The sequence below is a fragment of the Accipiter gentilis genome, chromosome 2 (assembly GCF_929443795.1).
Source record: "Accipiter gentilis chromosome 2, bAccGen1.1, whole genome shotgun sequence".
In the NCBI taxonomy this organism is placed as follows: Eukaryota; Metazoa; Chordata; class Aves; order Accipitriformes; family Accipitridae; genus Astur; species Astur gentilis.
Genome location: NC_064881.1, coordinates 40,500,842 through 40,512,893, shown reverse-complemented (window position 1 = coordinate 40,512,893; position 12,052 = coordinate 40,500,842). Strand labels below are relative to the sequence as shown.

General features: G+C 41.4%; 1 protein-coding gene across 8 annotated transcripts in view; it reads left to right on the top strand.

Annotated features, from left to right (window-relative positions):
• Positions 1 to 12,052, top strand: part of ENPP2 (ectonucleotide pyrophosphatase/phosphodiesterase 2) — a 74,327-nt gene that overhangs the window by 17,993 nt on the left and 44,282 nt on the right. For all 8 annotated transcript variants that reach the window (XM_049824580.1, XM_049824622.1, XM_049824631.1 and 5 more), the window contains exons 3-7: positions 3,888 to 4,043; positions 6,156 to 6,281; positions 8,350 to 8,410; positions 9,652 to 9,749; positions 10,897 to 10,976. In XM_049824580.1, coding sequence (XP_049680537.1) covers positions 3,888 to 4,043; positions 6,156 to 6,281; positions 8,350 to 8,410; positions 9,652 to 9,749; positions 10,897 to 10,976 — 521 coding nt within the window. The remainder of the gene's footprint in view (positions 1 to 3,887; positions 4,044 to 6,155; positions 6,282 to 8,349; positions 8,411 to 9,651; positions 9,750 to 10,896; positions 10,977 to 12,052) is intronic.

Genomic DNA, 12,052 nt, shown 5'->3' with positions numbered 1-12,052 from the left:
CATCTAGCATAGAACTCCTCTACGAGTAAAAACCAACCTGTTTTGTTTTCCTAGTTCCTTATAAATGTATGTCAAAAAGTATCACAATGCTTAAAAATCTTCCCCTGTTTTCTTTTTACGGTGTATAGATATGTAAGCCTTTATACATTTGAGATGTTTAATATTTGTACCCAACAAATTATTTTATTGAAATAATTTTTTGACTTAAGTTTTCTAAGAGACGTTAGAGGAGCAAGGCTCCCATTTGTTTTGTAACTTTGCCTTTGTAAGTTATTTGCTTTATGAGTTTCTAGGCATCTTTGTAAACACTTCCAGGGAAAATGGCCTTAACAGTCTCTTGAAGCGTGTTCCTTGGTCATGATAGGATCATAGCTTAAATTTTGGAAGGAGAAACACTGAAGTTTTTCTAATCCTTCTCACTGGATTTTTAACCATGTCATTAAAAATGGAGTCATATCTTTATTGTATTGGAACACTTAGGATGTGTTTTTTACTTCATGTGACTTTTCATTGAAATTTTACTTATTTCAATGGCATTCTGCAAACATGAAATGCAAGTGCATAATATGAATATTACCTGGCAAAACTTGCGTTCCAGATGTTTTGTATAGTTATTTGGTTGATCCATATAGCTTCCATATAGGATCCATAGGATCCCAAATGGCAAAGTCTTAACAGGTAGTCTCCTTCCTGTAATGACTGTGTAAGCATGTCTATATTGTGTAGTCCTATGACTGAAATAGTACTGGAAGTAAATGGATTTGATTATTTTTTTTAAATATTGTAATCAGATAGAAAGGTAACACATTTACAATGGAAATGTAATAACCTCAGTGGACTGAATCAGGAAGGCACTATTGGCCTATGTAACTTCTCTCTCTAACCTATGACATAAGAGGCAATCTTTAGATGCTTGTTTTGGGCTTAGCTGGCGAAAAAAAAGAATGCATGGAAAAGGATGTGAGAAGCTTTATGTATTAAATAAGAAGGGTATGATCTTCATGTTGAGGTCCCTCTGCCTGCTGCATGGTCTGACTCCAGGAGCTGTGGAGGGATGCAGGGATTCTGAAAAGGATTTTGAAATTGTGTAAGTTTGTTCTGTACAGGGGTTTCTGTTAAACTGAAAATGCTCACCAGGGATGGAGCTCCTGATGACATATTTTCAAACTATTCTTCATGCACCAATACTCACGCCATGGCATTGTGCACGACCTGAAAATCATGGTCTGGTTGCAAAGGCAAGGTCAAGTGTGATAAACAAAGGAATGATCTTAACATATTCAGAGGTCAGAGGAATTAAACCAAGTCCTCTTTTGTGTTGCTATGTGGAAAGTGTCCTACATTGACTCAGGAGGTGTGACTTGAATTAGCTAAGTAATTTGGGATAATTTTTCACATCAGTAATAAAGTGGTTATCAAGAGATGTGAAAAAATAACAGACACGGTAGCTGGGCTAAACCTTTCTTATGTGAAATGGAAACCCTTCTTGCAGTTATAGAAGATGGAGCTAGAGGGGACCTTGAACAGCTATGTAGACCTTCTCTATATCCCAGGGCATGGTCAGTTATTACTGAAGTGCTCCTGACAGATCTTGGTCTAACCTGTTCTTCAAAATCTCCAAGATCAGAGATTGCACAGCCTCTGTAGGCAATTTGTTCAGCTGGCTTCCTGATAAATGTGCTGCTCTTTACAACAGCTAGGCATTCCTTGAGCTGCAGTTGACTCTGTCCCTTATGTAATCTGCAGTCAGGTTTACACCTTCTCTTTCCTAAATGCATGTTGACATGTGTTTTTTGACCTTCTGAAATGATCTCCCTCTCGTGCCTTTGAAATGAAGAGGGTAATGGCAGTGTAAGGGATATATTGTATATGCTATTACGTAATGCCTTTGAGTCCGTAATACCTTTCATTTGCAGCTTACTGGATCTGTGATTATATATTACCTAGCTTGCAAAAAGGAAAGTACTAGAAGAGGTTAAATAACATGGAAATATTATTTAGTAACAGAATTTCAGAGGCATTTGGCAGGAAGCAGCTGTCATTAAGAATAAGGAACAAGGCTTCATATCTCTGAAAATCTGAGTGTTAGCATGCTTTGAAACGATTCTCATGCAATTAATTTCTAACATAGCTTTGTGGCCTGTCTATGTGAGCAATGAAAATACTGTTCTATGTGTTGCCAGCATAGATACATGACCTTTAGCTCTTTGGAACTCCAGATGGCCAAAATATTGATGGCTCATTAAGAGCATGCTTGCAAGGTATGTACCTATAGAGTGAAACTTCACTGTGTGTATGATGTTAGTTGCTCTGAGCACTACTGACCTAATTGAAAAAAACACAGAAGCAGAGAGACAGTTGTCCACTACTACCTTTTCCAGCAGTGTTATGAATGTGCCTTGCCACTGCCATTGTCCATGACTGCAGCCATGGTAGGTTTGGTTTTTTTACGCATTATCTTGCTGTAGGGTTGATTTGCTGCCAGGTTTGCTTCCTGAAGTGATTTATGCTGGTGTCCAGCCAGTGCCAGTGCCACTCCAAGGGAAATGGTGGAGCAGTAGTGCTGGGGATAAGCGTTGGTGGGAACATCAGCTACTACAGTGTCACCTCCAAACTTCCCCTTCATCATCTTTTTCCATCCATTTTCACGGTGTTGGGATAATGTCATCTTGGTTGGGAAGAGATTTCCTCTCAGTTTATGAGGAGACTAAACTTTCAGCTACGTAAAAGAGTAGGGGAAAAATAGACAAGAAAAGATCAGAGAAACTGTTTCCCAAAAGTGCCATTGCATCAGTCCTCTTAAAATCATACTGCTAATCATGGTGAGGTTTGCCAAAACCAAAACCAAACCATGGTCTAAAAGAAAACAAACCCCAAGGCAATTTCAAAGACTTAATTTTAATAGGTCTCTCAAGGAACAAAAGGCATTGTGAAATTTTCCTTGGAACACCTCTGTTTTTAAAGAATAACATACTTTCATTATTTTATTTAATAAAATTTTATTAACCCTAGAGAGTAGCACACAATTTTCCTGCTTCATATAAGCTGCTGTGCAGGACTCTCTTATAGGAAAAATGTATAAGTATATAGTGTATAAAATATTCAATTTTGAGAAAAGAGCAGAGAAGTACATATCAGTTTTGACAGTAAGGGCCTTTACTAATAAATAGATTATTGAAGTCTAATACATTATTCATGGTTTTTAGACTGGCAGTCTTCCATTTAGTTATACACACCAAATATATTGATTTCTTACATACTTCTGTATTTTGTTTTTATAATTTAATGCTCTGCAGAAGCCCACCAAAAAGCCTTGCTTTACTTCCCCATTAATTTATAGAGCATCCTAGTTCTCTTTCATGCTTGATGTTGATTTGGCACCTTCTTGTATAGCAAACCAAGCCCTGCTGACTGCATGTAGATTAACTACAGTCCTTTCCTATGCAAACTGCCCAGCCAGCCATGAAAATGTCACTTGTTTCTGAAAACAAAGGCCTGCTTCTGAGGAATAGCTGTAGCTCCTGGAATGAGGCCTTGGAGACTTCAATAGTTTCTGCTAATGATCTCTTGATTGTAACAGAGGTGAAGCCGGGGCTGTTTCTTTGCAGGACATTATCACAGCGTGCTGCTTCCTTTCCCCCCCCCCCTTTCTCCCCCAAAAGAGCAACCTTATTGAAATTTGTTCTTTTTTTTTTTTTTGGGGGGGGGGGGGGGGGGAGGAGTGGTGGGGTTTTTCTGTTGTTTCTTCAAGCAACCCTTCTCCTCTCCCTGTTCCCTTCCCCAGAGCAGGTAGCTGAGGTTTTGCTCATCTGAGTGGCTCAGGGCTGAGCTGCCCGTCCCACCACTGCCAGCCTGACAGATGTTGCCCTGTTTCTTGTTCCACACAGTCCTGTCAGATTCCCCCTGGATCAGTACCTCTGGCTCCTGCAAAAACAGATGCTTTGAACTTCAAGAGGCAGAGCCTCCTGGCTGCCGCTGTGATAACCTGTGCAAGAGCTACAACAGCTGCTGCTTCGACTTTGATGAGCTGTGCTTAAAGACAGGTACGATGGGTCTTCTGTCCTGCACTGTCAGGCGCTGCTGACATCTGGTTTCTGCCAGTGGTCGGGACCTGCCTGATAAACCAGCACTACCTGCCATAGCCTGCATCTCCTCCTCACCTTGCCTCGCCTCGCCTTGCCTTGCTGGGCAGGCTCGGCTCAGCTCAAAATCCAGCCCATGTTTCCTTGCAGGGAGCAGTAGGGATGCGCACCTATTGCCCCTCATTGCTGGGCTTTGACCATGGTTTCCAGGGCATAAAAAGCAGGGTACTATTCATACTACCTGAAAAGTAGATCTTCTGACACTCGAGCGATAATCTGTGTTCAAGCACCAGTTTGACGTCCAGATTACAATGAAAAGAGCCATGGTAAAGGTTAGAGGTTGGTCATTCCATGTCAGCCATCCTTTTTTCTCCCAAGTGATAACTTAATATTGGAGCAATTCATGTTCACTTATGGGCTGTGCATTGCAGTTACTTGTGAAGGCGCCTCGGAAGCTGGGAGCGTTGAAGCGGTGTGGGTCCTCTCAGAGTGAGCTGCAGGTGATGGGCTGGGCTTGTTATCCTTTCCTCAGACTCTGATTTCCAGATGTCAGGATGCATATAACACACTGGTAAAAATTGGACCCTGGGGCATGGAAATAGAGCGCTGGGTTAATTTTGTTTTTTTCATGAGTCATAAGCAAGGAAAACTTCAAAGAGGGCCATCAGTTATGTTTTACTTCTTAGCATAGTGCATTTAAATTATTGTACCCATCTCCCTGAGTGTTTGCACAGTGGTCAGAGTTGACACAGGTGCCTTCTACTTTTGCCATTAAACATTTACTTGCTTTATCAAAGAATTACACTTACTAAGCACCCAGAAGAGAAGTCTAATGGTTAAAAATACCATTGCTCATGGATGCACCATGCTTGAGAGTCCTGACTTCCTCAGTTCTGTTTATAATGATATTTTAATAGCTTGGTACCAAAAAATGGTGAGTTAATCTGGTATGAAAACCCACTTTGGTTCCAGGCTAAAAACTTCTGAATTTTAGGCTGATGCTGTTTTGCCCCTATATAAATGACTCCAGGATGAGAGGCTCTTTTTGAAGACTTTCAGCACAATATGAGATGTTTGCTACCAAAGGGCAGATTTTCAGTTCCTCAGCCTCCTGTCCGCAGCGCACCATGTCCACATATGTGAATGCATACCTGTGTAGCCCTTGGGACTGTTGTGTGAATTGTCATATACTCCCAAGGTCATTTATTAAGGCAATTATCACATGTACAATCAGTAAATATTACATATTTATAGAAAAAAGCTCCAAATGAAGGAGAAAAGGAGGTAAGAGATATTGCTTTGATGTGGTGTGTTTTTTACTGGGTGCATGTTGTCCAAAGTGATTTTTAAAGTTTCTTGTTCGTTGGGCCAGGACATGGAAAACCATATGCTTACATCCTTAGGCCCTGTTCCAAAGTATAGCAATGTACTCCCCTTGAGAGAGCACCCTAATTTAGACAGGCCCTTAGCTCCAACTTCATTCGCAAGATGAGAAGAGCTGGAGTGTTTTACAGCTGCCGTGCCATGGTTTCCCTTGAAGAACGGCTCTTGTTCTCATAACTTTGCAGTTGGTGCTGAATCTTGCCTTGTGAGTGAGGAACTGATGCGTGTAAAGCATCAGTTTGCATCCACATAGTAGTCTCTTTTCAAGTTTCTCTTATTTCCTATGGACTGAACTGGGGACTGGAGTAGTTAGGAGACAAAGAATGAATAACCCAAGAAACACCAGAATCCTTAGTTTGTGCTTCAGGCCCCACCGTTTACCTGTCAAGATTCTTTCATGTTTTCTCCTTTCCCTTCTGGCATTCAGGTTGTACAAAGCCTGGAGTACAACACCTGATGGTAGCAGAAGCACTTGTGTGGGGGTGGAGGAGCCCTCCTGCACTTGCAGGACACAAGGGTTCTTTTTGTTTCTGGTTGACGTGCCTACTTCAGAGGTCTTGAAATCACTAAAATGGGGCCATAAACTTTACATCCAACTTTAAGGACTAGAGTGTTGTCATTATGGCTTGAGTGAGTACTTCTTGTTTTGATTAGAATCTCTCATTCTTGCTTACCTTCTGAATATTTTAGCTCGGGGCTGGGAATGTACCAAAGATCGCTGTGGAGAAACCAGGAATGATGACAATGCTTGTCACTGCTCTGAAGACTGCTTAAGTAGAGGAGATTGTTGTACTAATTATCAAGTCGTTTGCAAAGGTACGTCTTTGGTCTTTCTACTTATCTTTCCAAACCCGATAGAAGGCAGCCCTGTGGGTAAGGAGTTTTCTTCTACAGGACGAACCCTCTCCTTGTTCTGTTCTGATTTTTCGGAGGAGGGAGGAAGAATAGGAAATTGCATTTGTAATTTTGGGGGCACTAGCAGAGGTGGATACTTCTAATTTGTTGATGGTAGAAGGACATTGTCTTTGCCTGTAGAGATACTGGTAGAAAGAGAAGAGGCGTAGATGGATGAAGAGTTTAAAGCAAAACACAGAAGGGTTCAGATGCATTTGTCTGCATCACAGGGAAAGCAGGGATATCTGATGGTTTCAGAAGGAATGAAGCATTCCTAGATATGTTATCTCTGTCTCAAAGACCTCTCCCCACCTGCACCACAAAAGCTCCTGCTGCACAAACTACTTGGCCTAACACCTGTAGGCTTTGTTTCTTGTGAAAGGAGTTGTGAGAATACAAGGGCTGTAATTCACAGATGGGGGGCATGGGCTTCAGATGACCATGTCACCTTCTAGACACACCATGGTTGCAGTACAGCCTGCACTGATTGGTGGGTGGATGGGCTGTGAATACTTAATTTTCATCATCTACCTCGATCTTTTGGAGCACACCCTGCCATGTGTAATGTGTCTCCCATTTGGAGCAGGTCTTCTGATCCTTGGTAATGAGCTCTACAGGTTCTCACTTTTGTATCTCAGCTAGTTCTTAGTTTTTTATTTCATTAACTTTATGTGTGGAAGTGTTACAGTTTGAAATGTTTTCTTCCACATCATTTTGGCCAACTGATTATGTTCAGAAAATTATAATAGTCCAGATCTGTACACTGAAAATGGGCTTTTCTTCTTTACTTGAGTTTTGCTATTGGGAATCCAAATGAAATGTGTATCTTCCAGCAAGCACCCATAGATTGCTGCCTTCCCAAAGAAACCCAAGGCTGAGACCACTTAAATACTGGTGTAGTTTTCAGCCCCTGCCTTCTTTGTGAGCTCCCTCTTACAAGGGTCAAGACAGAGGAATTTACATGTCTCCAGCTTTAATGTACATAATCTTTGTTTAATTGACTAATAACAAATGATCTCAATGACCCTGGCACTCTGACAGGAGTAAGCCTTAAGTGAGAACAGTGTTTCCTCTTTATTCGCGCCTTTGCCCATCTGAGGATAGTGTGGGGGTTTTTGTGGGTTTGTGTTTTTGTTTGGTGTCGTGTTGTCCCCCCCCCTTTGGAAATTGTCCCTCCACCTCCTGTCATGGTCATTTGGAATTGCTGCAGAACACATTTCCTGAAGATCTTTTCTATGGTCATTTTTGTTTTGTTCTTTTAATTGAACTGCAGTTCCTTTAATAGTGCCAGGTTCAGGAAGTCAGCCTGATTAGGTAATAATTTGTTTTTCAATTGACCTGTGAAAGGGCAAGTCATAAGCCACTCTATAGTCAGCATTCAGCAGTGAAAACCTTAAGAAAATAGTTGATTACATAAAGTAATTTTAACTAATCTAGCTCTGAAAGAGTATTAATGCTTTTTTTAGCTATGTCTGAGTCTCACCTGATCCATGAGCTGATCAGCTCTCTAAACCAGCTGGAAACTATTTAGAGTTGTTTTTCTTCCCCAGAATGAATTTTGTTTTGTGTCTTTAGCCAGCTGAATCAGCTCACGGAGACATCAGTACTGGTGGGGAGGAGGGTGGGAATTCACAGCCAGAAGCAGCACTACCTGTTTTTGACAGATTGAAAATAAAAAAATTAAAGTAGATGACCACTGTGCCCAAAGTGTTACTGCTGTCTCCTGTGGTCAAAAGGACACTTTTAGCTCCAGTTTTAAGAGCTACTTCTAGGAGTGCTAGTTTGGATATTCTTGTTGAATAGAATATAACCAGATCATTTGTTCAGCTTTGTGAAAAGACCTGCTTGTTATTCATGGGATGTATGACAAGACAGTCCAATAACCGGAGACTTTATTTTTTTGACATTTTCTATGAAACCTGTAGTTGTGTCTACAGATTTTTTTTTAATTTTTTTTTTTTTTGAAACTCCAATATGAATTTTCTGGTAGGAGAAACCCACTGGGTGGATGATGACTGTGAAGAGATAAAGGCTCCTGAATGTCCAGCAGGGTAAGTGTTTTGTATGCAACTGCAAAGCCAAATGTAGCAAGGCCAGTGGTCCCTGGCTCTGGCCTGGACCTCTGAACACTGTGTTTCTGTACTGGCCCTGTCATGCAGGCTGAATGGCTGTGGGTTGGATGCTTTCCTGTGCTTCCCCATTTGTACCATTAGGCTGATAATATTGTAATGCATTTGCTCCTTTGCTGCTGGATGAGTAGTGGTGTATGATATGTGAGCTTGAACTCTTGGTTTTTGATCACCTGCTGATGGGTTTGCCTGCTTCACTTACCCATATAGGGAAGGTAACCGAATGCCCTTGAAGTCAGTGGAAAGGTTTAGGTTTTTCTGATTTCAATAAAATTCAGGTTGAGCCATATGTGAACACAGTTCAGGCCGTTTTTTTTAATAGAATTTTCTACTTTTACTGCACCTAACTGAAAGGATTTCTAAATTGCAATGGGATACAGGCTTGACTTAGTGAGGTGTTTGAGCACATGAATAACCTGAGAAAGTAAACACTTTTGAAACCAGTTGGCTCACTATTGTCCTTAAAAGTAAGTGCCTGCTCAGGTGCTGTGTTGGGTTGCAGCTTAGTCTGTGCTATTAGGAGGATAGTTTGGAGGAGATAGGAGCCCCTGCTTCTCCGGGTAACAGTGATGCTTGCTTACCCCCACAGCAGGTGACTAACATGAAAAGCCCACGTGCATCTGTCCAGGACACATCTCTGCCTGCTTAGGGTCAACTCCCAGTAGCAGCAGTAAATAAAAATGTAATAAAATAACATGAAATACTGTCATCTTTAGTATGTGAGAATGAGCTCTGCCTCACAGAGCTCACTCAAATGCCACATGGAATTTTGTTTGTGAAGAGAGAAGACCAGCTGTCATGAGACATGTGGTTTTTAACTACAGATTGTATGCTAGGGTGGGTACTCATGCATACTATTTTTTTTTCCATCTCTTTCTATATGCACTTGCCTTTTTGGGCTATATGCTTTTAGCTGCTAAGGGAAGATATCTTATGTTGGAGCTCAGCCCTTTCACTGACTGAGCAAACATTGGATGTTACTAAGCATGAAGGTTATCAGTTTGTTCTGATCTGTTAAGTAAGCAAAAAAAAATTATAGCGATATAGCATATGCAGTAGCTGTACTTTAGATTCTCTGGAGTCTCAGTGAGGAAGTGGAAATAATAATTTTAAAAAAATCATTTTGAAATGCTACCTTATGCTCCCGCTGTTTTTGCTTTTAGCTTTGTTCGTCCTCCTTTGATCATCTTCTCTGTTGATGGTTTCCGTGCATCATATATGAAGAAAGGGAACAAGGTCATGCCCAATATTGAAAAACTGAGTAAGTACATCTGTTTTCTTACAAAAAAAATGAAAGACAAGCTCTTGCAGCCCAGTTGTTTTCATTGTTCATTGAGCAACAGAAATCAGCGTGGAGCTGGTGGGTAGAAGGGCTGCGCTAAACACAGGGCTCCTCTGACTGAAAGGTCTAACAAAGATTAAGACTTTTTTTCCATGAAAGCGAAATGGCAGAAGTCCCCTTTGGTTTAGATGGTATCAACTGGGGGCTTGAAAGCACCCTGGCTAAAGCAGCACACAGTGGGGAGAGAGCTGCTGCTTTGGGGAACAGTGCCCAGAATCAGCGACCTTCATATGCTTTTGTCAGCAAAGAAATACGTCTTCAGTACATAATATGTATCATGCACTGTTTTAGGCTAGTTGGGAGGTGCCCACAAAATTTTGCACTTGATTCAGAAACGTTGAAGATATGGGTAAGTGTGTGCGGGAGCTGTGGTGAAAGTGTGCCAACTGGCTGGGGACATGCCCTGGCAATGAGCAGCCCTGTACTCGCCTCCAGGCCAGCAGGCATCCACCTGGGTTTGTGGACTACGGGATGCAATGCGTATTTGAGCTTCTCAGTATAGCGTGGTAGTTTGTGTGTGCGCCCATACCCTTGAAAGGTGTTGGGTTTTTTTCCCCCCCTGTGTGTGTGCTGGCCCTTTTATTTGTGTAGCCATCTACGGTTGGACTTGATGATCTTAAAGGTCTTTTTCAACCGAAATGACTCTGTGATCTGGGGGGCTGTGGCCAAAGCCTGTTGTGAAACTGCAGCTTTAGTATTTGTTACTTAAAATTAGCCTGCGTTTTCGCATGTTGTTTTACTTAGCAAGATACTTCTGTGACTCTGGACTCTGGAAGGAGTCTAGGTGAGAAAGGAAAACAGTCTATGGAAATGTAGCTAGTTCTGTAGTCCTCTGGCTGTGTTATTTCAGTTGTTTACTGTGAAGTACAAAGAGTGTAGGAGTGGATTTACCACTGTCCTGCCGGAAGACCTGCCAATGTTAAGCAGCAGAATGTTCATTTAAATTGGTTAAAATTTAACCAGTTTCTCCAGCATTTTTAGCCACAGCAAATGACTTCCTCTGTTTTTGTTTTCCATGTCTGAGAGCTTCACTTCCTAATGTTTGCATTCGCTATTGATTTTCCAGGATCTTGTGGAACACATTCTCCTTACATGAGACCTGTCTACCCTACAAAAACCTTCCCCAACTTGTACACCCTTGCTACTGTAAGTCCTTGGGAAGGATTTTTTGATGATGAAATGTTGCACTGCAGTAGAAATGTGGGTTATGGGAAGCAGGATTTTTTTTTTTTTTTTTTTTTTTTTAATAAAGCTGCTTCACTGTCCATCCTTTTCAGTCTTCAGTTATGTTAAATAATTTCTTCAATATTTTGAAGTTCTGAGATAAAGTGTATTTCACTATTATACACTGTGTTTCAGCTTTCCCATGCTTTCTTGTGCCTGCTTTCACAGTTATTTGTACTGTTGCATAATTACAGGTCACAGTTTTTCTAGGGGGGGGAAACCCACCCCTGAAATCCTACCCAGAATACAACCAGCAGTTGTTCCTTCATTGGAGCAGCTGAAGTTAGTGGGGTTGACTTAGCAGGTGACTTAAAATTTATAGCTGCTGAGTGTGTCTAGATTCTTTGTTGGCCGTGCAGTAAAAGGAACCGTCACTTCTGCACTCTGGTGGCACAGCTGGCGGCCAGCCTGTCCCCACGCTGGCTTGCAAACACTCTCGTGTGACAGTGCTCCCAAAGCTGGGCTAAGGGACTCCCTGCCTGCAGCTGCATTTTTTCCCCTTCCTTTTTCCCTGCAGCCTCTGCCCAAATGTTAAATGGGAAGAGAAAGGAAAGGATGGAGAAACAAATAGCTGGGGCTGGGAGAGGGTCAAGAGAAAGGGAGAAGAGCAGAAACTTCTTAAATTGCCTTTACTGCTGGACAAATTGTGATAAAAAGTCATGGCTTTGGGTGACTTGTCTCACTTTTTTTTCTTGGAAATAACTCTTATCTCACAGAGGTTCTGGTAAAGATAAAACATTATAAAATGGAAATGCTAAGTGTTACTCTTGCAATCAGAGAACGAATTAATGTTTCCAGAAAGGGAATTTGTAAAGAGGAACTGAAGGTTCAAATCAATCTTGTTTTCATAAATTTTTGCTTACTTTTGATGGCCTCAAACTAACTTTTAACTAGTGTGAAAATACTTCAACGTATTGAGTAACAGGAGTTTTTATGCTTTTTAGCACAATTCAGTCATCTCCTACTGCTTTCATTACTACAGCCAGTTTTAAATGTGC